Consider the following 24,552-nt stretch of genomic DNA (forward strand, 5'->3'; position numbering starts at 1 on the left):
GAGGAATTGAAAGTGAAACTATTGAAAAAAATGTGGTGGCATTTCATTGGCGGCTAAGATGATAGACGAGATTCAATTAAAAAAATTCATGACAGAGTAAAAATACAGAGTAACAATAAAAATATAGAGTAACAACACAGGGAGAAGAAAATGAAGAAGATGATGATGAAACTCATGAAGAGAAATTAAGAATCAATAGTTTTGATTTCTCTTTAATTTCCCGTTTTATTTAACTATATTCCTGCAAGAAATTAAGTGGGTTAGTTGTTGGAAAAATGGCATAGATGTCCCATAATAAAGGACAAAAAAGAATGATGGGTACTCTTTTGAAAACCAATGAATTTTGGTCTTCTGCTTATATCATCACTGTGTGAAATTACCACTTTAACCTTAAATACATTCTTCTTCTGTTTTTCTTCACTTTGCAGCATTTTTTTTTCTTTTTTTCATTTTTTCGTTTCTTCTTCTTCCATCTTCTTTCTTTTTTTTTTTCTACGATTCTTTTTTCTACATTTTTTTGTAAATTTTTCTTCTGTTTTTTACTTTTGTTCTTTTCTTTTGCATTTCTTTTTTTTCTTTTTCTTTTTTGTGTTTCTTTGCATTAAACATAAAGTATAGAGCATTAGACATTGAGTATCAAGTGAACTTCTGAATCGAGTATAAAGCATACAATATAAAGCGTAGAATATCAAGAATCGAGGATCAAGTATGAAGTATCAAGGATCAAAGATCGAATAGCATGTAGCTAGTATATAGCATAGAGCATAGATCGTAGAGTATCAATCATCGAGCATTGAGGATCGATGATCAAGTATCAAGAAAACTTATGAATCATAGCGCGCGAATGGCTTTTCAGGATCAAATGGGTAAATTCACAGGATGCTGACGTACGCAGAAGCTCACTTTTCATTCAATTTTTAAAAAGTACAATTTTTTCATTTGGCCTCCCGAAAAGAGGTCATCCGTACAAAAAACTTTAATTGTTATTCATTACCTAAAGAAAGAAATAAATAAATAAATAAATAAATAAAAAGAAAAACTTCAAAAATTGAAAGAAAAGAATTGTAATCTTTATTTTATTCAATACAAAGATAGGTAGAATTACTGAACAATTTTTTTTAAAAAAAAAAAGCATCATAGAAGCAGATTATTTAGAGTTCAAAGAACTGCACCAGATACCTCAGATATATGAACTATGCACCCCAAACACAAACATATGAACTCACACCAAATAACTCTGCACCCCAAACACAGACATATGAACTCCACAAATATATGAACTCTATATTTCATATGTCAACTCAGGGCTCCAAACAACCTTTATATGTATCAATACTTGAGTACTATTTCTCATTCTAGGCTTAGAAATTGGCAAAGGAGATAACAAGTATAAATCAATATTAATTGGGAAGAAAATGATATTCACAAGAGTTCGAAAACGAGACTTTCTTCTCTAGTATCATGTCAAATAACTAATCAATCCAATAATTTAGAACCAGTGGCTATAAATACTCCCTTTTATCTCCAATTTTCTTAATTTGTTATCACTTTTTATTAATATTTTAAAAAATCAAATCAAATTTTAAAAACTAAAAAATATAGTTTTTGAAATTTGAAATTTGGCCAGATTCAAATCTTATACTTAAAAAAATGTAAATTATTGTAAAAAACTGAAAAACAAAATTACCAAACAAGAATTACCATAAATTTAAGTGTATCAATAGTTGAAAGTTGATCAAAATTTTAAGAGTTAACGCCCATGAAAGAGAGAAGGACACAACATTAATGTACTGAAACTGCAGAAAAAGGCATTGAATGGAAATGGAGTGGTTTGGCCAGTTGGTGCAGGTGAGTGTCTTAAAGCACAATCATTTTCACATATAGCTGTTGGTTCAAATTCAAGTAATAACATCAAATCACCCCAGTAATTTTCAATTGATATTTTAGGAAAAATCATGTCAGAGACACATATTTGGAGGTTGATTAATTAAAGTCATTTCATCTATAATAAGAAACCTTCATTAAACTTGAGTAGAAAAAAGAAAAACAAAACCAAACAAAGTTTCCTATTTTTTTACCCCCAAATTTCACCATTTATTATNTATTATATATATTATATATATATATATATATATAAAATCTATATACCTTTTAAAACTACATTATTCATTTTGCACTTTAACAAACGAAATTAAGATCTAAAATGGTGTGGAGGTGACTTAAAATAAAAAAATCGATATCACACCATTCTAGGTTACTGTCACATTGTTTCACGGTTTTAATTTTCTTCAAAATTCTATTCTAATGATAGTTTTAAAACGTTTATGATTGTAACTTTTGAATAAAAGGGTGTGTATGTTTTATAATTTAACAATTTTTTTTTACTGAAAAATGGAGAAAAAACAGAATTTCCAATATAAGATTTGAATGTGATTTTTTGCTTTTTCAGTTTCTCTTGGAATTCAAAAGATTGTTCCAATTTCCCATTGTGGTTGCCATTCCACCCAAATCCTAACTGTCTGCAGCACCACTGTACTGTCTAAAGTTTGAATCCCTCTTTCTATCTTCCTTCTCTTTCATCTTTAGTAAGAAATTGAATTTGCAGCACAGTCTTTTTTTTTTTTTTTGTGTGTGTTTGTTTGAAGTTTTGACTGCTTGATATTAAAAAGTACATGTCAAGTTAAAATGGGTCTATTTTAAAGCTCAATCCTGAAATATTTTAGAAAGACAAACCCTTAGAAAGAAAGAGAGAGAGAGAGAGAGAGATTTTTTTTTTATATTATATGTTGGGAATGGTGAAGCAGGGAAGAAGAAGAAGAAAACAAAAGAAAAGTTTGGGTTTTTGTAACCGAGTATTTGAGATTATTAGAGAGAAATGAAGTTATAAATTTATAATCCTATGTGATTTCTTTTCTTTTTATTCTTCTCTCTTCATCCATTTACAACCAGACAACCTCAATACTTACAAATCTCACATCATTACAGTAAAACAAACGACTTCCCCGAAAAACATTCCAACCAAATGGCTTCTTCTTCTTCTTCTTCTTCTTGTTCTTGTTCTTGTTTTGTTGTTTTCCTTCTGGTTTTTCTTACTTCTTTCTCCTCTGTTTTCTCATCTTCCATTTCCCATCAAATCCCACCAAAAAACCAAACTTTTTTCCATCCAGCCAAAGAGCTGAAGAAACTCAAGCACATCAGAAATTATTTACGCAAAATCAACAAGCCTCCAATCAAGACAATTCGGGTAAAGGAAAAAAAATAAAATAAAAAAAGGGAACTTTTTTTCTTTTTTGATTGTTCTGTAAAATTTAACAAATTGGGTTGTGTTTTTCTTGTTTGTATTGTTGAAAGCAGAGTTCAGATGGTGATGTTATAGACTGTGTTCTTTCTCATCTTCAACCTGCTTTTGACCATCCTGAGCTCAAAGGCCACACTCCATTGGTAAATTAACCAAAATTTCCTCCTTTTTCTTTCTTTTGTGGGTGAAATTTATGAATTTAATTGAAAAAAATGGGATGAACAGGAACCACCTGAGAGGCCAAGAGGGAATAACTCCAAAGAAGAAGTAGCAGAAAATTTCCAATTATGGTCAGCTTCAGGCGATTTCTGCCCTGAAGGAACAATTCCAATAAGAAGAACAACAGAGAGAGACATTTTCAGAGCAAGTTCTTTTCGAAGATTTGGAAGAAAACCCATTAGACGTGTGAGAAGAGACTCTTCCGGCAATGGCCATGAGGTTAGGATTCAAAACCCAATAATCTGTCTTAGATCATATAATATTAAATTTAAATTTTTGGGTGGAGGTTTAGGACATTTTGTGTTGAAATCTCAAGCAATATTATTTCCTCCCCAATTAATATTAATTTAATTGATTTTCATTTCTGTTACTGCAATTTTGATATGTTTGATATGTTTTCTATGGTGATTATTTGATATGGAAAAATGTTTTTCCATATAGTTTGCTCCCTTAATTAAGAGAGTATTGAATAATGATTGCAGCATGCTGTGGTATTTGTGAATGGAGAACAATATTATGGAGCAAAGGCGAGTTTAAACATATGGGCACCACGTGTAACAGATCAATATGAATTTAGCTTATCACAAATATGGGTAATTTCAGGCTCATTTGGGAATGATTTGAACACCATTGAAGCTGGATGGCAGGTAAGTTATTTTGATCTGAAACTATTATTTTGGGTTTGTAATTTTTGTGGTTTAATCTTGTTTTTTTTTTTTCTTTTTTGGTTCAGGTTAGTCCTGAACTGTATGGAGACAACAATCCTAGGTTCTTTACGTATTGGACAGTGAGTTTCATGTTTTTTTTTTTTTTTTTTTTTTTGGGGGGGGGGGGGGGGGGTTGCAGTCTGCAGAATTTGAAGAACAGAGAGACAGATTAATGAATTTTAATTTTAATTTTTTTTTTTGGGGCAGACTGATGCTTATCAAGCGACTGGGTGTTACAATTTACTATGTTCTGGATTCGTTCAGACCAATAATAGAATCGCCATTGGAGCAGCAATTTCCCCCATCTCTTCTTATAGTGGGAAGCAATTCGATATTGGTTTAATGGTTTGGAAGGTAAGTTTATTTACTGTTTCCTCTTCTGAAAAAAGAATATTAAAAAATTATTTTTTTGGTAGAAAAAAAAAGAAAGTATGGACTTGCACTTTTTATTTTTCTTATTTTTAATTTTAATTTGTACAAAAGAGGTGGAAGTCAAATATTCGATTTTTTTTTTCTTTTTCCTTTTTTGAAAAATCAAACATTGATCTTAACATATGCATACAACTACAAGTATCTTAAAATAAACTACGTTCTTTATTGTCTTTCATTATTTATTTTTAAAGAATTTGGAGGAATCAATATAAATATAATTTAACTAGTTAACATGAGATATATATTACTGATCGAAGAAATCAATATTTTGAATCTTCATCCAATAATATATTATAAATTATTAAAAAAAAAAAAATAATACTTAGGTTGCGTCCATCTCTATTTATCCTATTAAATGGAAAAGAAATTTAATATCTTTTTTTAAAAAATAATTCTAACGTGGCAATTTATGATTAAGTACTTACCCGTACATAAGTATAAGCAATTTTTTAATTTAAAAAATTGATAAAATTCTCATTTTTTTCCTTTTGGTATTAATTTTTTTTTTCAAAAAAATGTGTTCTGTCGTTGGGTTTTTCGTTATCCCAAATTTTAAATAAAAGAAAATCAATATTTTACATAATAATTGGTTACGTTAGTAAAATATTTAAAAGCTCAAATTATAAGCTTACTCTTATCTCTAAAAAATATTTAATAGAGTTTCTTAAACTTTTAAACAATAATAGAAAAAGAGTATTACTTGATACTTATACATTCAATTTCATATTGAATAATTTTCTATTATATATAAAATTTTATAAAATTTACCTAAACATAAAAATGAAAAGTCATAGTCTCATAAAATTGAAGACTGATATTAAACATAAAATTAAAACTTAAGGAATTTATGAGGTACTTTAAAAGCTTAGGGATGTACTCAACACTTTGTAACCATCAAAACACAACCTTTAAAAGTTCAGAGACTACTAAACAATTTTAAGAAACAAAAACAATAGTTAACCAAATAATCCTTAAGTTTCTTATTAAAAAAGTAAAAACAAGATAGACCGAAAAAAAGAAAACATTACGAAATGAGCTCTAAGCAAAGTTTGATCAGTTCATTAATTATGAACATACGTATACGAAACATACAGGACCCGAAGCATGGACATTGGTGGTTGGAATATGGGTCGGGTTTGCTAGTTGGATATTGGCCAGCGTTTTTGTTCAGCCATTTGAGAAGCCATGCTAGCATGGTACAATTTGGAGGAGAAATAGTGAACAGCAGATCCTCAGGGTTTCATACAGGCACTCAAATGGGGAGCGGTCATTTTGCTGAAGAAGGGTTTGGGAAAGCTTCTTATTTCAGGAATTTGCAAGTGGTTGATTGGGATAACAATTTGCTTCCTCTTACAAATCTTCATCTCTTGGCTGACCATTCTGATTGTTATGATATTAGACAAGCCAACAATAATGTTTGGGGCACTTATTTTTACTATGGAGGACCTGGTAGAAATGTCAAATGCCCTTAGAATTATTTCTTTCTTTTATTATCATTATTATTATTATTATTATTATTATTAATGTTTTGAAAATGTTTTAGGGATATAATGTAATTTAATGATTTTTTTTTTTTGAACTTTATTTTTTTGTCCTAGGCCAGCTTGAGGTATGGTTTGGTTTTGCTTTTTGGCCTTTGGCCTTTGGCTTTTTCTTTTTCTTTCTTTCTTTTTTTTTTTTAGATTTTATAATATTAGTTTATATAGAGGATGAAATTTTTGTAATTATGGAAGAATACAAAGAATTAGAAAGGTTGTGCTCACTTATACTCCCTTGCTTCCCTCTTCTAATCCTTTGTGGATGTTTGACATATCTTTGAAAAAAAGTGCTTTTAAATAAAACACTTTCATGTATGTTGTTTTTAAAGAATTATGTATAAGCATTTAAATCAGAATATTAGTGTGTCTAAAATAATAACTTATGAAAAAAAAAAAATTAGAACAAATATCAATCCTTACAAAAATTCGAGGTTTAAATTTAATCCTTACAAAAATTCGAGGTTTAAATTTATATAATTATTAGTTTAGTTTAAATTGATACACTCCTTAGAGTATAAATTAATGTTCTCCAAAAATTAGAATTAAAATAAAACTAAAATTCTGAAGTACCTTTGAAAGAATCAGTATATTTTAAAAGTGTAGTTATTGAATGATTTTAGGTCATCCATTTTTTTTTTCTTTTTATAAAAGAATCGATCTTAATTAATGAATAAAAACTAATCATTTATTTTGTTTAAAAATCATGTTTTCACAAGTGATTCTAAACAGACTATTAATGTTTTATCTAACAATGTATTTAGTGCTTATATCTAGTTTAAGATTTCTCAAATACCTTTTAATATAAAAAAATCACTATCTAAGATTTTTACCAAAGATTACATTAAAAAAAAAAAAAAAACTTTTACTTGTCTATATAAGTTCAAATGGCTTAAAAGAGAACAAAGTGTAAAAGAATATAATAGTTACAATATATATCTTATCCTTTTTAAGAAAGATTAAAATGTCTTAATCATCACTAAATTAGGCTACATTTGAAGTCTAGAGAAACTACTTAAGGAAATAAAGAAAAAGCAATCAAATCACCCATATTGGTCCCAACCAAACCTAACTCACTTATATACAAATTAATCTGTATATATGATGTAGATCGTAAAGAACTCATTCATAATCTAACAAATATAATGGGTTTGTGTTGATGATTAAAAAATTAAGTGCAAATACCAACTTTTTATCCCTAAATTTTAAAGGTTATATTAATTTAAATCCTAAATTAATAATTAAATCTATTTGGACTCTAAACTTTTATAAGTGTATCAGCTTGAACAATCAATTATATTTTATTTAGACAAATATCGTGTGAAACTTATGGTTTTATCATTAGACCTCTAAACTTACATAAGCAAATTAATTTATACTCTAAATTAAGATTTCTTTAAGAATTATCCATGCAAATTATAATTGTCCATTTTGTTAAATTGAAATTTAAAGAAATCTATGTTTAAAAATAGATGCATTGACAATTTTCAAATATAATCCTAATAAATGTTCTAAATTAATTTACTTATTAAAATTTAGAAGTTTAATTGAAAAAAATTAAATGTCTCACGATATTTTTCAAACTAAATCTGAAGAAGGACGTAAATTAATAAACTCATAGAAATTCAAGATTAAATTGGTGTAAATTAAAACTTTCATATAAATTTAAATTTCACACACAAAACTATGTGAGTTGTTTTCAAATATAGATAAAGGAATCAAAATATTTATAAATATAACAAAATTTTACTGTCTACCTACGATAGATCGCGATAGACTCCTGTCTATGTCTATCTATATTATGATAAACATAGATGATAGTCTATTGTAGTCTATTTCTATTACAAATAGACGATAAGATTTTATTATTATTTATAAATATTTTCAACTAAAAGAAGCTTGCACATGTGAGGTCAAAGAATGGTAGAAAAGGCCAAGACGAAGCAATTTTGTAAGCAAATTATATCATAAGTGGAGAATATTCCAGTGCTGTTTTTCAATGCAAGAGATTAAAAAGTTTTATGGGGAAATGAATTAACTGTTAAAGACACATAATATAACTATAATATTTAATATAAAACTTAGAAATATTAAGGGAAAAAAAAAAAGATTTTGAGTTTTGGGTATCATCAGAATATTTTGAAGTGGAGAAAGGCATATCAAAAGCTGGGGAAAAGCAGAGCAAACTAAAAGGCATATAATTAAACTGATATATATGGCTCTCGCGTGCTGCTGCTCCATTACTTCTTCATTGCTATATATGCTTTTCTCTCTCTTTTCTTTACTTTTTCTTCTCTTCTATAATTTTATAATACAAATATTTGCATGTAACTTTTCTACCTAGTCGTCGAGATAACGAATCTTTTCATATCTTTATAATGGTATATTTTAAAATTACGTATTGTAGAAGTATGATATCGAATTGCCCTATAGATTGAATCGAGACTCTTTTGTATACTTTCATAGTAGTATTGTGAGACTAAGTCTGTGTGAATAGGGAGTGCTAAATTTCATTGTGGTGCTCTGACTTGAGCGTAGTGGGAATTTTTCCATTTTCGATGGGAATGTGGAAAGTTTGTTTTTCCCATTTAGTTTTTAGAGGACATTCCTCCTCTTTGTCCCGACCTTAGTCCAAAATAATCCCTAAAGGATCGTTTGGATTGAGGGAATTGAGAAGGGAATAAGGGTGAGAATGGCTAAGGGATACACATCCCCTTGTTTGGTACAAGTTTTGAAGCTTTAAGCATGAGAATAAACTATTCTCATGCATTCCAAAGTGGGTTTTCTTGATGTCCACTCTCTCTCTTCTTTTAATACATGAATTTTATTCTTTTATTTTATATTATTATAATTCATTAATATATGAATAATAAATTTATAATTTAGAAAATTATATTAAATTTTAAATTATAATATTTGAATTTAACTATTCCAAATTAATTAATTATATAATAAACCGTAAAAAATGGGTGCATTAATACTATTAATTCATTAATAAATTATATATATAGTTAATTAATTATCATTATGACTTAATATGTGATGAGGTTATTTTTTACTAATTATAATTAGTTTATCATCGATTAATTATGATTCATTATTTTTTAATCGCAAAATGTTGTATTTATTTTTTTAAACTATTTTTTTATTAATTAATACATCATATTTATATAAATTCATCAAATTGATACATCAAATCATATAATCAAGTAATTTTAATTATAAATTACTAATTTTATAAATATTTGTAATTAATAATTTAATTAATATTATTATTTGATAGATAAATAATTAATTTTGCTCAAAACTTTGAAACGACTTTATTGTTTATCAATCAAAATTTTATAGAAATGTTCATGATTAATTTTGTAAATAAAATACAAAGCTAATTTGTTACCATAAAAATTTGATAACATTCTCATGTACAACCAAACACAATCATCCTTAATTCCCAACAATTTTATTCACAAGCTTTTTATTACCAAACATACTTAATTCCTAGGCATCTTTAAAATCTTAAACCAAACGCCCCTAAAACATAATTGTAATTAGGTTAAAAGAAATGCTCTTTTGGCCTCTAAACTTTCATGGAAATAAATATTTAGTATATGAACTTTACAATACAACAAAATATACATTCCATGACACATGAACAGTAGCACGTTTAGAGGGAAAAGAGAAAAAGCAGTCATAAAAGCTCATTTCATGCGTTTTTGGGTGAAAAAATGGAGATTTAAAGATTTTTTGAAATTATTGACAATTTTTTAATCACAAATTTGTGACTATAAATTAAATAGTCATTAAATAGAGACAGTTCTTCAAAATTATTAAATTGTAAAAAATTAAAAAAATATATCATTTTTGGCATGAAACAAATTTTGTAGAGTTTTTGAACTTCTATGACTCTTACGTAGTGTTATCAATGTGTAACTTGTATGAATGGTCATTAAAAAGCAATTAATAAGAAAACTGATTATGGTTGACTTTCTCAACGATGAAGATGATTGTGAATATGAAGGAAAAACATACCAGTAATGCCCCACCTTACTAAATTTTGACTGTAATTTGGAAAATTAAGACCTCATATTAACCTTAAGTGAGCTAAATTGAATTTCTTAAATGTTGAGAAAATAAATATTTTAAAGATTTTAATTCCTAGGTTTTTGGAGTTTATATTTGAAAAGTTGTCTAATTCTAAAATGAAAACCCAATTCATTTGGTTAAATTTGACAAAAACCAGTAGAGATTTTTACATCTTTAGGCCATATATTTCATAAATGTCTTTAAATTTGATTTTTTTAAAAAAGACTTTTAGTATTAATTTTGGACGATTTTACCTCTTGTCATTTATTTATATTGAAGGATTTATGTGACCAACTTCGTATGCCATTGATGAGGGTAGAGCTAACGAGTGATGCGACAGACAATCATGCATTAAAGGGAGAAGTCTTGGATGGACGCAAGGCTATATGATCAGTTTAAGCTGAGGGATTCAGCTTAATTAACGAATAAGTAAGCCAGATGACTACCTTGCAGATATCAATAAAGGGATACGCTTGACCGGTGGCAATTAATTAAGCTAACTTTTCATGCAAGCCTAAGTATAAATAAGCTTAACCAAGAAGGAGACTGTTCTGCTAAAATTTTCCTAACGCTTAAGTAAGGAAGAGTTGCTGTTATTTGAAAAATTTGAAAGTGAAGAATTGTCAGCCAGCCAAAGGAAAATTTGAGGAATTCTTATCGGTTTTGGAAGAAATGATGATCAAATTCTAAGGTAAGCAAAAGTTAAGATGTTTATGAGCATTTCTTTGAAGGAAGTTTAGTTAAACGAATGCTAGAATTAAAATTATGAAATCTGGAAGTTTGATTTGGTTAAAACGAATACTGCATATGAAGAATAAGCAAACAACTGACTCAGTGAGGTTATGCGTTAATGTATATAACATAGCAAATCTACAACGAAAGCAATCTGAGTACATCACATAGTGGATGTACGTCGCATAGGCTGAGAAGTATTTCACCGCTTACCCGAGCATCTTGAGAAGGGATTCCCAATTGTCATTTAAGTTATAATGTAAGATGGCTAAGGAATAGTCGATGCGTTAAGGATGGTTTTTGATGCGTCGAACTTAGCTATGATGCGATAACCATTAGTATGCGATAAAGTTAAGCTATGCGTTAAGCTCAAAATGGAGTTAAGTATACTGACTAAGGGACCTTTCCTTTTCAGGACAAACGCCAATAGAAGAGGCATATAACCCCTTGGATAAGTAGCTTAAGACAGTAAGTGACAAATTTTAATAAATGTTTTTCTAATGCAAGTCTTATGAATGATTTTCAATGCATAGGCATTTCATATGAAGTTATTATATTACGATTTTCTCCAATGCATGCCTTAAAATGAATGTTGATTGCATGATCTATGTTTTTAAATGATGAAATTATTTAAGAGTTTAGCATGCATTTTCCAATAGCCTATGTCATATTTTATCACATGATGCAATTGATCAAGATACTCCATATTTTACAAGGCACTATGTGTTGATATGAAACCATGAGGTAGGATTATTTCAAATATGCATATTCTGTATATGTTCTTAAATGTTTAAATGTTTGTGCCTTGTACAAACTCTACTCTAATGTTGGTACCGAAGGTATGGCAAGGTACCCAGATTTCAATGATGTTAGGGATCCTTGACACCAAAGGTATATTAAGGTGGTCAGGACCCAATTTAGTTGTACATGCACGTATGACTATGTTATTGACATTGATGAGATCGAGCAAAAAGACTCTCTCAACTAAGGTTATTAGGGATTAAACAAAAGGGCTCTCCCTCATGTTTAGGCAGCAGAGTAGTAGAATCTTTAAAAAAAATGCTAAAGAGTTATTTTAGGGTTTTTACATAATGTATTCTTATGATTTCAGTTTTATTTTCAAAACTCTGGTTATGATTTTATAACTGTTTCCTTTGATAAAAATGTTTATATTATTTATGATTTAAAATATGTTTTACTTAAGATAGTCATTCACTAGGCTTTCCAGCTCACTCTTTAAAAATGTTTTCCTCCCTAGATAGCAGTTGACGTCCCGAGGCCTAGGGTTCTACCAGTCAGTCACTCCCTAGACCCTCAAGAAGATTGCAGTTTAGGTGGCTCATTATGTTCTATTTGAGTTTTATATCCATGTTAAGGGGAGAGCATAGTGAAGTTTGTGTTGTATATAAGTTTGGTTTCAAAATCTGTTATGTGTGTTTATGTTGATATTTCTGATTAGCAGTAAACTAAAGTGGTTGTTGGAATTATGTGTTGAGTTATAGATAATTATAAATTACTAATCAGGTTTAACAGGTGCTAAGGATACAAATTTTCATGAGTACCAGTAATTGTCATAAAAGGGTTGACAATTGCTGTCTTCACATCTCTTTATGGATTAAGAAGGTAATCTGGGGAAGGGTGACATACATCCATATATATATATAATATTATATATATTATATATATATATATTATATTTCTATTTACGGAACTTCTTTAATATTTGAGAGAGAAAATGCATTTATTATGGACATTTAATATGATTTTTTCATTTTCAATGGAGAGAGAAACTAAATTTAATATAATTTTTTCTTTTTCAATTTGAGAGAGAAAATGTATTTAATATGATTAGGGTTTTGGTTTCAAAATTTTGTTTTTTCACTTTTTATGCATATATACGAGACTCATTTCAAATATATACAATGATATTTCAAATGTATATATTCCACATACTTTGTCATAGATATTTGTCTTCTTGATCTAATTGCAGAATTAATTAGTCTCGTTTCTATTATATTCTGGATACTTTTTCATATCTACCCATGTGTTAGTTATTTTGGAAATATATACCTCATATTATATGCTACAAAATAGATCAAATTATTGAATTTTTTTTTACTACTATAGGGAGTTATCATTAAATTGTGATTTATTGGAATTTTTGACCTACTTGAATAATACTTATGATATACTATCAATATATTTCATATATTAGTTAAAATATTTGCAAACAACTAAGATAATTTAAAAATAACCATGAATTCACCAGAAAAACAAAGAAAATCTCAATTGAGAAAAATGAAGAAAATCTCATACGTGAAAATGGAAAAGAAAAGCATATTAATTGTGAAACTTTCAAATAGTACAACCATCTATTTGTGTACATTTCAAATATACTTACTAGTATATTTTATAAATTGGTTAGGGTATTTGCGAACATGTGATACAATATTTTAAGGTATATTTAAAAATAACCATAAATCCGCCAGAAAAACCAACTAGATGCCATGAAACCAATTATATCTTAGTACATATCAAAATATTTACCAGTACATTTCTTATATTAGTTAGAACATTTACAAAAATCCAATACAATATTCAAGGGTATATCAAATACCACAATATATCATAAAACAAGTAGTCTAACTAAGAAAAAAAAATCATCATTTATATCAAATAGACATGTGTATATATCAATTTTTAAATAAACAAAAATATATACCTCAGTATATAGCATAAAACAAGTAGTCTAAATAAAAAAAGAAAAACCCACCATCATTCATATCAAATAAACATGTATATATATCACATATATGTTGGAAAAAACGGCATGCACAATGGAAGCAATTGATCAATAACACTCTAATTACAATAATAAACTAGGATTAAGCATGCAAAAGGGTTAAAAATATAACCTTTGTAGTTTCCACAAGAATTTTCCTCTCTGTGAGCAATCGACACCACCCACGAAAAATCCTCGTTATTCTCCGATTGAAGAACACGGTTGTGGGACCGACTTTTTAGTAAAAGATAGGGAATTTCACTTAATAATTTGGAGAGTAAAAAATATTTTGTGGAAGATTATGGTAAAAAATCAAGGAAACATAAGTTTTTAGCATTTGAAAAATAAAAACTATTTATAGACCAAAACACATGCAAAGACTCTTCTTTCATGGCCTCCACCTCATTAGTATGAAAAATTAGGTGTCAAACTTTGCATGAAACACTTCATAACTCACTTTTAAAAATAAATTTATAATAAATCAATTTTTTTTGACAAAATATGAAATACATTTTTCATATTTTAGAAATTATTTAATTAAAACAATTTTAATTAAATAAAATAAATAATTTAATATCACATATTAAATTGTCTTTGACACCTAATTTTGATTAATCACATTAATCAATTTAAAACACTTTCATGCTAATATTTTATTTAATATCTTATAAAATATACTCTCCAAAAAATAAATAACTAATTATTTAATTGTAAATTATATCAAATACAATTTTTCCTAAAGACCGAATATGAACATTTCAAATTCTCACTTCACCTAGTTCTTTGTTCGTAGTGAGCTAGCAAGGAGACCCGATGGACCTACAGATCATGAGCTCCAACGATCCGAGGCTAACCGGTCAAACTCTTTAACCTAGTTAATCAACATTCGTTAACTAACAAGACTATCCTCTATAGCCTATAGTTGTACTCCTCTCACTGTAGATATATTTTGTGTCTATTTGATATAACCATCATCGATAAGTTGATTTTTCACAGGTTGTTCATAACCTCAGCTAGATCAATTACCATTTCACCCCTGAGTTACATCTTTTCTCCTTAAGTACCACTGTCCCTCTAATGAATAATTGATTTAGGATCTTAATCACTAAATTCAATCTCTCTCAGGCTAGCGAGAGGATGTGGCCCTTTGTTCAAGACCCGCGATCAGCCCTTAAGGGAACAACATTTCTATTATCCCTAAAATGGGTAGGAGCGAATTCTATCTTGAAAATTCTATGTCCCTAACTATCTACCCGGTCTTATCCCTAAAATGGGAGGCATATTGAGCAGCTTTGCTGAACTTACCCTCACCTATGCAGATCAAGGGAAAATTCTGAAAAAACAGGAGTTTGTAGACAACTCAAGATTCAGATCAAGTTATCTAAGTCATCAAGAAGTAAAATTAATCAGTGTTAATAGTAAACGGTGTTAATAAGTAACCGTGATTATTTCGTGGTCAGTATTACACAATCTCATCGTGTAGAACACTCCCGCTCATATGTCTCTACATGAACAAATCGGTCACATCGTTTATGATACTTTACAACATTTGTAACAATCATAAAGCAAGCCATATTTAATAATATCTCCAAAAATAGGTATCCAACCTAATCCAAGTACTATAGATTGTTTAGGCTATTTTACTCGAACCTGATCCAGTTTATGTCTCTACGTAAAGTCCAAGTATTCATGACAATAGCTCCATTCATAGTTTATTGGATTTCGAGTTATTAAATAATCAATTTATTTTCTACAACATTTGTTTGAATAAGCTTCATATATGTTTATTGTTTACAAACTACGAGTTTTAGGATAGACAACCCAACAATATATATATATTTTTAGGGTTAAAAAGTAGAAGAGGAAAAGTGAAGCCCTTGCCACTGTTGCCCATCCCCATTTGTCGTTGTTCGACTGCCTATTACATCAACCGTCACGCGTTGTTAGCTCTCAAAAAGAGCTATTATTCTTAGTTTAATTTAGGCTCGTTAATAGATTTTATGTGTCTATTGTCTTATTTTCTTGGTATCAAGCACCAATGATATAAAACTAAGAAATCGGGGTTAAACAGGGTTAATTTGAAGCAATTTGGAGTAGAATTAAGCATCCGGGCTTCAAAGGAATCAAAAAAACAAAAATGTCCCTGTTGAAGCGTCACAACGCTCGTGAATTGCTTAACCTGACGCTTGTGCAAGCTTGAAGGTAACAACTTGAAAGTGCAGGGGAGCATTGCAACACTGGCCACAGTGTCGTAACGCTTCGAAAGATCAACATCACCACCGTTGCAACTGAAGGAAATCAAACAGGAGGATTTCCATGAGCAGTGGAAAGGATCATTCTAAATTCCATTCGAGTTGAACATAAACAATTAAAGTCTTAAAACGGAAACTAACAGGTCATGCACAACTAGAAACTACAACATGCTATAAGATGATACAAGGGATAGAGGATACATACCTTTGAAGAAACATTATTCACGAATCCCTCGATCAATCTTCAATGCGTCTAATAAAGCAATACATGAACGCAATGAACAGAACAGAACACGAACACAACGACCACAAAGAACGGCCAACAACTCATCGAACACAATTGAGTCTAACTCAATCCACGAACTAAGTGAGGACACCACCACAATGGTTACCTTGGTATTCTCGGTGTGAGAATCTAGGAGTTGTGGGCTCTGTATGATCTTGGTTTGAGGAAGGGACTGGAGGTATATGATCGTGTAGACAATCGAGCAAGTGGGAGATAAGATGTTGTCTATCGTATAGACGATGTGCTCAAGCGTTTAGCAAGCAACAACCTATCGTATAGACTATGCCACTCGATCATTTAGCTACGATTAGCTGAATGACTATCGTATAGTCAAAGCTAAGCGATCGTTTAGTCTTTGTCAGCTATCGCTTAGTGAAACTCTTTCACTTGATAGCTTATCACCGTGAGTAACTTTCCGAATAAGACAACTCTTTAAAAATTAGGAAAACAATTTTCCTTTTTATCTCACGGTTACCATAAAACCACCATTAACCTCCCACTCAATTGGTTATTAGAGAAAAAGATTTAATTATCATATAATTAATATATTATAAATAAATATGATAACCAAATTACCAAATTATATTTATAACCTATAGTTTTAATATTTAATCTCATGAAACATATAAACCATAGTTCTTTTTCTACTTTATGGTACTTAATGTAAATCATATTTACATTAATTCCCCCATTTGATGTATCTCATACATCACACCAATTATATCATATATAATTGAATTTCCTCTTATTAATTTGAACACTTCAAACTAACCCCAAGAACTGATTCTCAACTTGAATCCATTGAGATACCAAGGGGACCTTATGAACCTGTAGCTTGAAGCTCCAACGGTACGTTAATAGATGACTAAACTCTTTAGTTACAAGATCCACCATCCGTTAACTGTCGGGCACTCTAGTAAAGACCGACAACTGCACTCTTCTTACTATAGATATATTTCTGTGTCCATGTCAATCAATCAACAGTCCGATAACCCTTCACAGATCGCTTGTAAGTACAGCTGGGCCAATTTACCATTTTGCCCCTGAAGTTACATCTAACTCCTTAAGTACCACTGATTTCTCTAATGAACAATAAGTCATAATCCTACTATGATTGGGTCCTCTCTTCCAAAGAGAGGATGTGGCCACTATGTTCAAGACCCGGAATCAGCTCTTAAGGGAACAATCTATCTACTTACTCCCACTAGAAGAAATTCAGGCTTTAATGTCGGTTGGAAAAAGTGAAATCGGATGTATAATGTCGGTTTACAAAAAAAAAGCGGATCTTTAATGTCGGTTTTAAACCGACATTAAAGGTATAATATTTTTTTTCTTATTTTATTAAATAATAAAACCCTATATCGCCGCCTCCTTCTCGATCTCTTATGCCCAAACCCTATCTCGCTCGTGCCGTCACTCGTCCTTCACCCTTCTTCACTCGTCCGTATCCGTCGATCTCCTTTTCTTCCATGAGAGGCGATTATTTAAACCTCTGATCATTTGCAACTTCTCTTCCGTCGATCATTTGCAACGTAGTCTCCGATGTTAAATGAGTTAAGTTTTAGCAGTGTTCGAATTTTGATGTTTTTGTTGATTTTCATTAGTTTTTCAATTCCCCCAATTTTTGCATAATTTCTTTTTTCCTTTCCATACACATTCTTTCACAAAACCATTTATAGGGTTATTCTGAATAATCTTTGATTTCAAATGATAAAAGTAGCAAGAGAAAAATTCGATATAATGTAAACTATATAAATGTTTGTAAGCAAATTTCTTTTGAATTCATCGTTTAGCTTGTAAAATGAGTTTATTATGTTGATGGCATTTTGTTCATTTGATTTTGATTGCTACAGTTTTTCAAGGACATAACCAAAGGGGAAGGGGAAACTTTATTAAGAGTGTTAATTACTCAACAGATGATGTATATTTTACTTTTTCTTATATAAATTTGCAATTTGTGTAGATTATGTTAATGGCATTAATTTGACTTCTCATTTGTTGTTTGTGATAATGCCTGAATGAATAAAACCCAATAGTTTTAGTAGAGAGAGTGTGATTGTTGGATGCTTAGGGTTGATAATTGAAGTCATTTTTAGCTTGCCCACTTGAGGAAATGACATCTCTCAAACTTATAAATTAAGCCCTCTGGTCATTGAAATATGTTCAAGCTTTTACTTCTAAGTTGTAATTGTTTCTTGTTTTTACTTCTTCTTCTCTCCTTTCATGTTTTTTTTTTTTAAAGTTTACTTTCTGGTTTAATCCTCTCCTATTGGAATGTTCTGCAAACCACCAAATCAAATCCATAAATTGACATCCAATTCTCTCTCTCTCTCCATAAACTTTTTCAGTGTCAAGCTTGTGGTGTGTTGAGAATTGGATTCTCCCCCACCTCATTGGGAAGCCTTGGTTTTATTTATTTGAGTTTGTATTGGCTTAATTCTATTATGTTAATGGTTCTTATAGATAAGATGGTTCAAAACTAGTAGGATAATTTTGATTTGTTTTGCTAAATGATGGAGAACTCTGATGATATTGAGGCTTGAATTCAGAAGACTTTAAATCTTTATTTGGTTTTTGTAAGTCATTATTAGGTGTGAGCTTCTAGAGATTGAAAGGGCCAAACAAGTAAGAAAGATGAAAGTTTCTTTTTCTTTTTCCTTTTCATAAAACATGGAAAATGAGGTGATGTATTATGCGGCAGTTATCAATGTAGCTCCTAATTGGTATGCCTCTTTTATTTTGCTTAATAGATGTGTGAACTAATTGGATAATGGTTTCACTATCTCGTTTTCTCTATGATTAATTCACTTGAAATTAAAGAGTGCAAACTTTGGATTGTTAGCGAAGTACATTTTTAGCCTTTGAGTTTGCTTGTTCAACTGCATATTTAGAATTAAACATTTGTTGCTTTCAGTTAGATATTACTTGTATTTTCTGAACACAACTTCTTACTTTATTATTCATAATAACCCTGAAATTTTGTTTTTTGGCTTTTCTTTTCATTGATAGGAACTGAGTCCTTGATATTGACTCATACAAAATATGGTCTAAGGACACGGTTTATTGTGATATTTGTTTGGATTGATATTTTTTTTGATTCAATACTTAATTTTGAGTGAAGTTTTTTATTTGTTAGGTTCAAGTTTGACGTGTAAGGCTAAATTTTGATTCTTGGGGATTTGGAAGGAAGACAGGAAGATTGCATTGGACGTGTTTTAAGAAGGTTGACAGGTGGAGAAGATGTACCCAACACAAAAAGGACTTCATAATAACATTAATAACAAGGACAAGGTAATATTTATAAGATGCTTATCTTAAAAGTCTAGTTGTTCTAAATTTGTTGTTGTTGCATATTTTACAATCATAATTTTATACTTTTAAATTTTTCCTTGTTATTATTATTTTTTTTTGTAGATTAAGTTGCATATTTTACAATCATGGATAAGTCATGGATGAAAATGAATAGAATGTCAGCTGAGTATGGTTTAGGGGTCGAGGTGTTTATTAAAAATGGTCTACAACATTCAAATATACCGAATGTCATGAGTTGTCCATGTTTGAAGTGTGTGAATGGAATTAGTACTAATATGATATTTGTGAATGAGAGAAATGATGACTTGGTGTAAGTATTCTATGAAAGTCTAGTTCTGGTATTGTGATTCTTATTTGTGGATAAATTCATAGGTGGAAGACATGATCTGTTTATTATTGGAAGCTGTATTCATGGTATTATGATTCTGGTATTGTGGTTCTTATTTATTCATGGAATCAGTACTAATTGATATTTGTAAATGAGAGAAATAATAGCTTTGGTGTAAGCTGTATTATATGAAAGTCTGGTTCTAGTATTGTTTTGTAAATTTTGGTGGATAAATTCATAGGTGGAAGACAAGTATTGATGAGTATATATAATGGATTGGAAATATTGATTCTTGTTTGTCGATAAATTCATAGGTGGAAGACATGATGATTGGAAGCTGTATTCATAGTATTGTGATTCTTGTTTATTCATGGAATTAGTACTAATTGATATTTGTGAATGAGAGAAATGATGGCTTTGGTGTAAGCTGTATTCTATGAAAGTCTGATTCTGGTATTGTTTTACAAATTTTGGTGGATAAATTCATAGGTGGAAGACAAATATTGATGAGTATTTGTAATGGATTGGAAATATTGATTCTTGTTCTGTCTCTTATACACATCTAGATGTGTATAAGAGACAGATATTGATTCTTGTTTGTGGATAAATTCATAGGTGGAAGACAAATATTTATGGGCTTGCCATGCAAATTTTTTATACTTTTTAATATAAAACAATGACGGACATTTCCTAACCTAACATGAGACATATAATGTCGTTTTTAACTTATGACCAAAAAAATGGATTCGACAACGGAATTTTAAAAAAAAATGGACAGTTTCGGTCTTCAATGTCGGTTAAGAATTAAAAAAAGGCCTTAATGTCGGTTGCAACCGACATTAAAGACTTTCAATGTCGAGACCTTTAATGTCGATTGCAACCGATATTAAAGGTCTTCAATGTCGTTTGCAACCAACATTGAAGGCTGTGTTATTGGTGTTATTGAAGCCCTTTAATGTCGGTTTAAAACCGACATTAAAGGCCTTTAATAACATTATCTTTAATGTGGTTGCCAACCGACATTAAAGCCCGAATTTCTTCTAGTGTTCTGCTTTGGGGAAGGAGTAAATTTCATCTTGTGTAACTGAGTTCCCAGCTCCCTAATTGGACAAATCCCAAAAAGGTAAGCTTGCTGAGTTGGCAATCTAGCGACCCTCACCCATACTAATAAAAGAACCGCGCTCATAAGCAGGAGTTCTCAAAACACTCAAGATTAAGGTCATGTCATTTATGGTCGTTTTAGTGAGATGTAAGTCTCAATTATCAACGACGTTATATAAAGAGACTAATCATCTCATGGTTCGGTCTTATACAAACTCTTTTTATAGGACACCTCCACTCGCATGTCTCCACATGAATGGTCAGGATCAGACCATCTGTAACAGTTTACAACACTTGTAAACATCAACAAAGCAGCTCGTATCCGTAGTGTACCAGGATAAGGTATCCCTCCTTTATCTTTATACTACAGACCTTTTAGGTTATTACTTAAGGCATGATCACTTGTATATCTCATATACATGCTTAAGTTTACATACAATAACCACAGATCTTTATTTATTGGATATGAGTAAATGCAAATAAAATAACTCCTATTTTATTAATAACAATGTGTACAAAGTTTACAAACTACGAGACTCCGGGAGAATTTGGACACCAATTCCAATAGAAACACCATGCGATACTCAACCCTGACGTTTGAAGACAGAAGCACAATGTTGCAACGCTGCTTTATAGCATCACGATGCTGCAAACTTTGACTGACAAACATGGTTAGCACACGCACAAGTGAGCATTGCAATGTTGTTTTCAGCGTTGCGATACTGGCTCGGTTTCTATAAATAATCTCTTCGGCCCTAGGTCAAAACATGTCGAATTTGGGAGGCCAAATTGATGGAGGCCAAAGTAAAACTCGTTCCTTCGTCCATTCCCTTTAATTTTTGGTATCTTTAGGTTAGTTTCGCTTTTTATTTTGGGTTGTAATCAATGGAACGGATGTGTATCTCAGATTTTTCTATGAATTGAGAGGTAATCTCTATCTAGTTTCTTTGAGCTAGAGCCCTGTGTTTAATTTCTTGAAGGTTTCTTAATTAATTTAACTGCAATCTTGTAAATTCTTTGGTTGGATTTGTTTTAATCTTAATGGAGTTTTGATAAATTCTTCTGACAAATTAATTTGTTGAAATTCTTGTTTGCAAAATCATTCTAGCCTATGCATCATTGATTTATTTAGTTGCAAGTATTGGGATCGCATGTTTAGGGTCTAGGCCTTTTCTGGCCAAACTTATATATGCCCTAGTATAATCTTTCCAAATAAATCATGCTATAAGATATGATTTTTCAACTTGTAGTGTGTCTCAACAATTGAACCCTTTCTTAATGCTTTTCAGTTTTAACTCGTATGTCTCTAAGAAGGAAAAGTTTGAAGCTGAATTAGTGTTGGTTTTGATTTTTAATCAAATTTGGCTAATTGGGCTATTAGAATTTTTAATAGGTTGAGAGATTGGTAGACTCAGTGTAATTAATTGGTACCTAATGAATGAAATTTCATAGGAACTCCCTTTTATTTTAATTTTGCACATGTTATATCTTCCACAAAAAATCCCCCATTTATCGCTCTAGGTAGAAAATTAACTTAACAAAACCAATCGCGCTTCTCGGCGGATCAACTTAGACTTACCACTATTGCTACGTTTTAGTAGTAATAAAAGTAGTTCGGTATTTACAAATTTCTTTTGTTTCAGTTTGGAGTCGAATTAACGACATCGAGATCGATGCAAACAAAATTGTGCCGTTGCCAGGGAAGCCATTGATGTTTCGTTAGTTAAATTTCTAGTTAGGGAATTCTTTTGCTTTTGATTTGTTTTTCTTTTCATGTCAGTTTTTTAAGCATGGACAGATATAATCAAAAAGGATAGGAGCAATCAAGTGGAGCATCTTGGCTTAGTGACGAGGTTCGTGACCTTCGAGGTCAACTTGCTGAGTTATCTTCTTTGGTTAGTCAGTTGGTTGCAGGTGACCCGCAGCAGGTGCAAGCATGTAGGACTGATCACCCTAAGCAAGCATGCCCAAATTTGCAGTGGAGCCTTATGCCAAGAGACTACTCCATGGAAGAGTATCCTAGTTATATGGACGACGATTTATAAGGGCCCAAATGGGAGGAGTCATGTGACTATGGAAACCTAGGATGGGACCAGCTCCACTATGATTCACCCCCTGCCACATCGGACATGATGATGCATGCTCACATCGCCGACTCAGGTATGTCGTTAAAAGATGTGGTTAGATTACTTACTATTAACAATATTGTTTTTGAGCAGGAGATGCACGACCTCCAGGAGAGCTTTAGTATTCAGACTGAGGTTGGAACTATCTATAAATAATATAAAAAAGTATTCATAACTTCATAAATTAACTAATTTAGTGCATTCATATTTTTGTTCTAAATTTGATCCACCTTGCACAATTGTCTCTAATACATCAACTAGTGAAGAAAATATTGTAACAAAACTCGTTAAAGTATAGTAGTGTGATCCCCATCAAGTATCACTTAGTCGTTTAATTGTCTTCTGATTTAATCCTCAACCACTTAATATTTCAACATTATTTAAAGCTTCAAAAGTTTCCATCCTATGTTTCTCTCGTAGAATATCTCAATGTTTTCCTGACCCTCCAATTACATTCACTACATTTGTAACCATAAAAAACAGACCAACAATTTTCATATGATTTTTAGAAGTAAAGTAGCTATAAGAGCTAATTGAAGCTTATGAGATAAGCAATGAATGTATAAAGCACATTCATTTTTTTTTTTTTATAATAAGTGCTTTCAGTCCATTGAATTGACCTTGCATATTACTTGCTTCATCATATCCTTGTCCTCGTAAACTAGCGATGTTTAACCCATGTTGAGAAAAAAAAATCATCTATGGCATTCTTAAGTGATATAGAACTTGTATTATTGACATGTGTGATTCCAAGAAATCGTTCAATCACATAACCTTTATCCACATATCGCAAACATCTGCTCCTTTGGAAATACATCTTTTGATTCGTCTATCAAGATAGAAAACTATTTATCATTCATATCTTTTATAACCATATTAACAACTTTTACTGCAATGGAATGCACTATATCTTTTTTAATATCGGGGGAAGTCAATTTCATATTATCTGTGGCATTTTTCAAAGTTACAACTTCAATATCCTTATTTTGGTTGCATAACCATTGTAAAAATTTAAAAAAATTACCTTGATTCTTCAATTCATCTATCTCATCATGTCTATGGAATGCAAATCCTTGTCATAATAAAAATCGAATACAATCAATCGATGCACCTAATTAAGTTCAATACTCAACACGTGCTTGGTCAGACATCCTATTTGAAAAAGTCTCAATACATTGTTTTTGTTTCAAAAGAGCTTCATATTTACCCAAGCTGTATTGTGTGCACTATTAGGACCACCAACATGAATATCCAATTTCTCTTTCTTCTTCCAATTAGAAAATCCTTCACTAACAAGACAATCACCTTATGACTCTTCACTTACTTCTGGTTTGAATAGATAGCAACATAAACAAAATG

At 30.6% G+C, this 24,552-nt stretch overlaps 1 protein-coding gene across 2 annotated transcripts; it reads left to right on the plus strand.

Annotated features, from left to right (window-relative positions):
* Positions 1-2,521: 2,521 nt before the first annotated feature.
* On the plus strand, positions 2,522-6,418 carry LOC120083860. 2 transcript variants are annotated; one of them, XM_039039759.1, is made up of 7 exons: positions 2,531-3,244; positions 3,355-3,441; positions 3,524-3,736; positions 4,000-4,164; positions 4,251-4,304; positions 4,432-4,578; positions 5,751-6,418. In XM_039039759.1, exons 1-7 carry the CDS (start codon positions 3,023-3,025, stop codon positions 6,126-6,128), a joined length of 1,266 nt encoding a protein of 421 aa, XP_038895687.1. In that variant the 5' UTR covers positions 2,531-3,022; the 3' UTR covers positions 6,129-6,418. The 2 variants fall into 2 exon arrangements, with proteins under 2 accessions (XP_038895688.1, XP_038895687.1); XM_039039760.1 differs by lacking the exon at positions 4,251-4,304 and having other exon boundaries at positions 2,522-3,244.
* Positions 6,419-24,552: the final 18,134 nt, after the last annotated feature.

Source organism: Benincasa hispida, chromosome 8 (genome assembly GCF_009727055.1).
Source record: "Benincasa hispida cultivar B227 chromosome 8, ASM972705v1, whole genome shotgun sequence".
Lineage (NCBI taxonomy): Eukaryota > Viridiplantae > Streptophyta > Magnoliopsida > Cucurbitales > Cucurbitaceae > Benincasa > Benincasa hispida.

Coding starts and splice junctions, on each gene's coding strand:
- LOC120083860 (XM_039039759.1), top strand. CDS start 3,023: ATGGCTTCTTCTTCTTCTTCTTCTTCTTGTTCTTGTTCTTGTTTTGTT. Junction 4,165..4,250: donor CCATTGAAGCTGGATGGCAG/GTAAGTTATTTT, acceptor TTTTTGGTTCAG/GTTAGTCCTGAACTGTATGG. Junction 4,579..5,750: donor TTGGTTTAATGGTTTGGAAG/GTAAGTTTATTT, acceptor CGAAACATACAG/GACCCGAAGCATGGACATTG.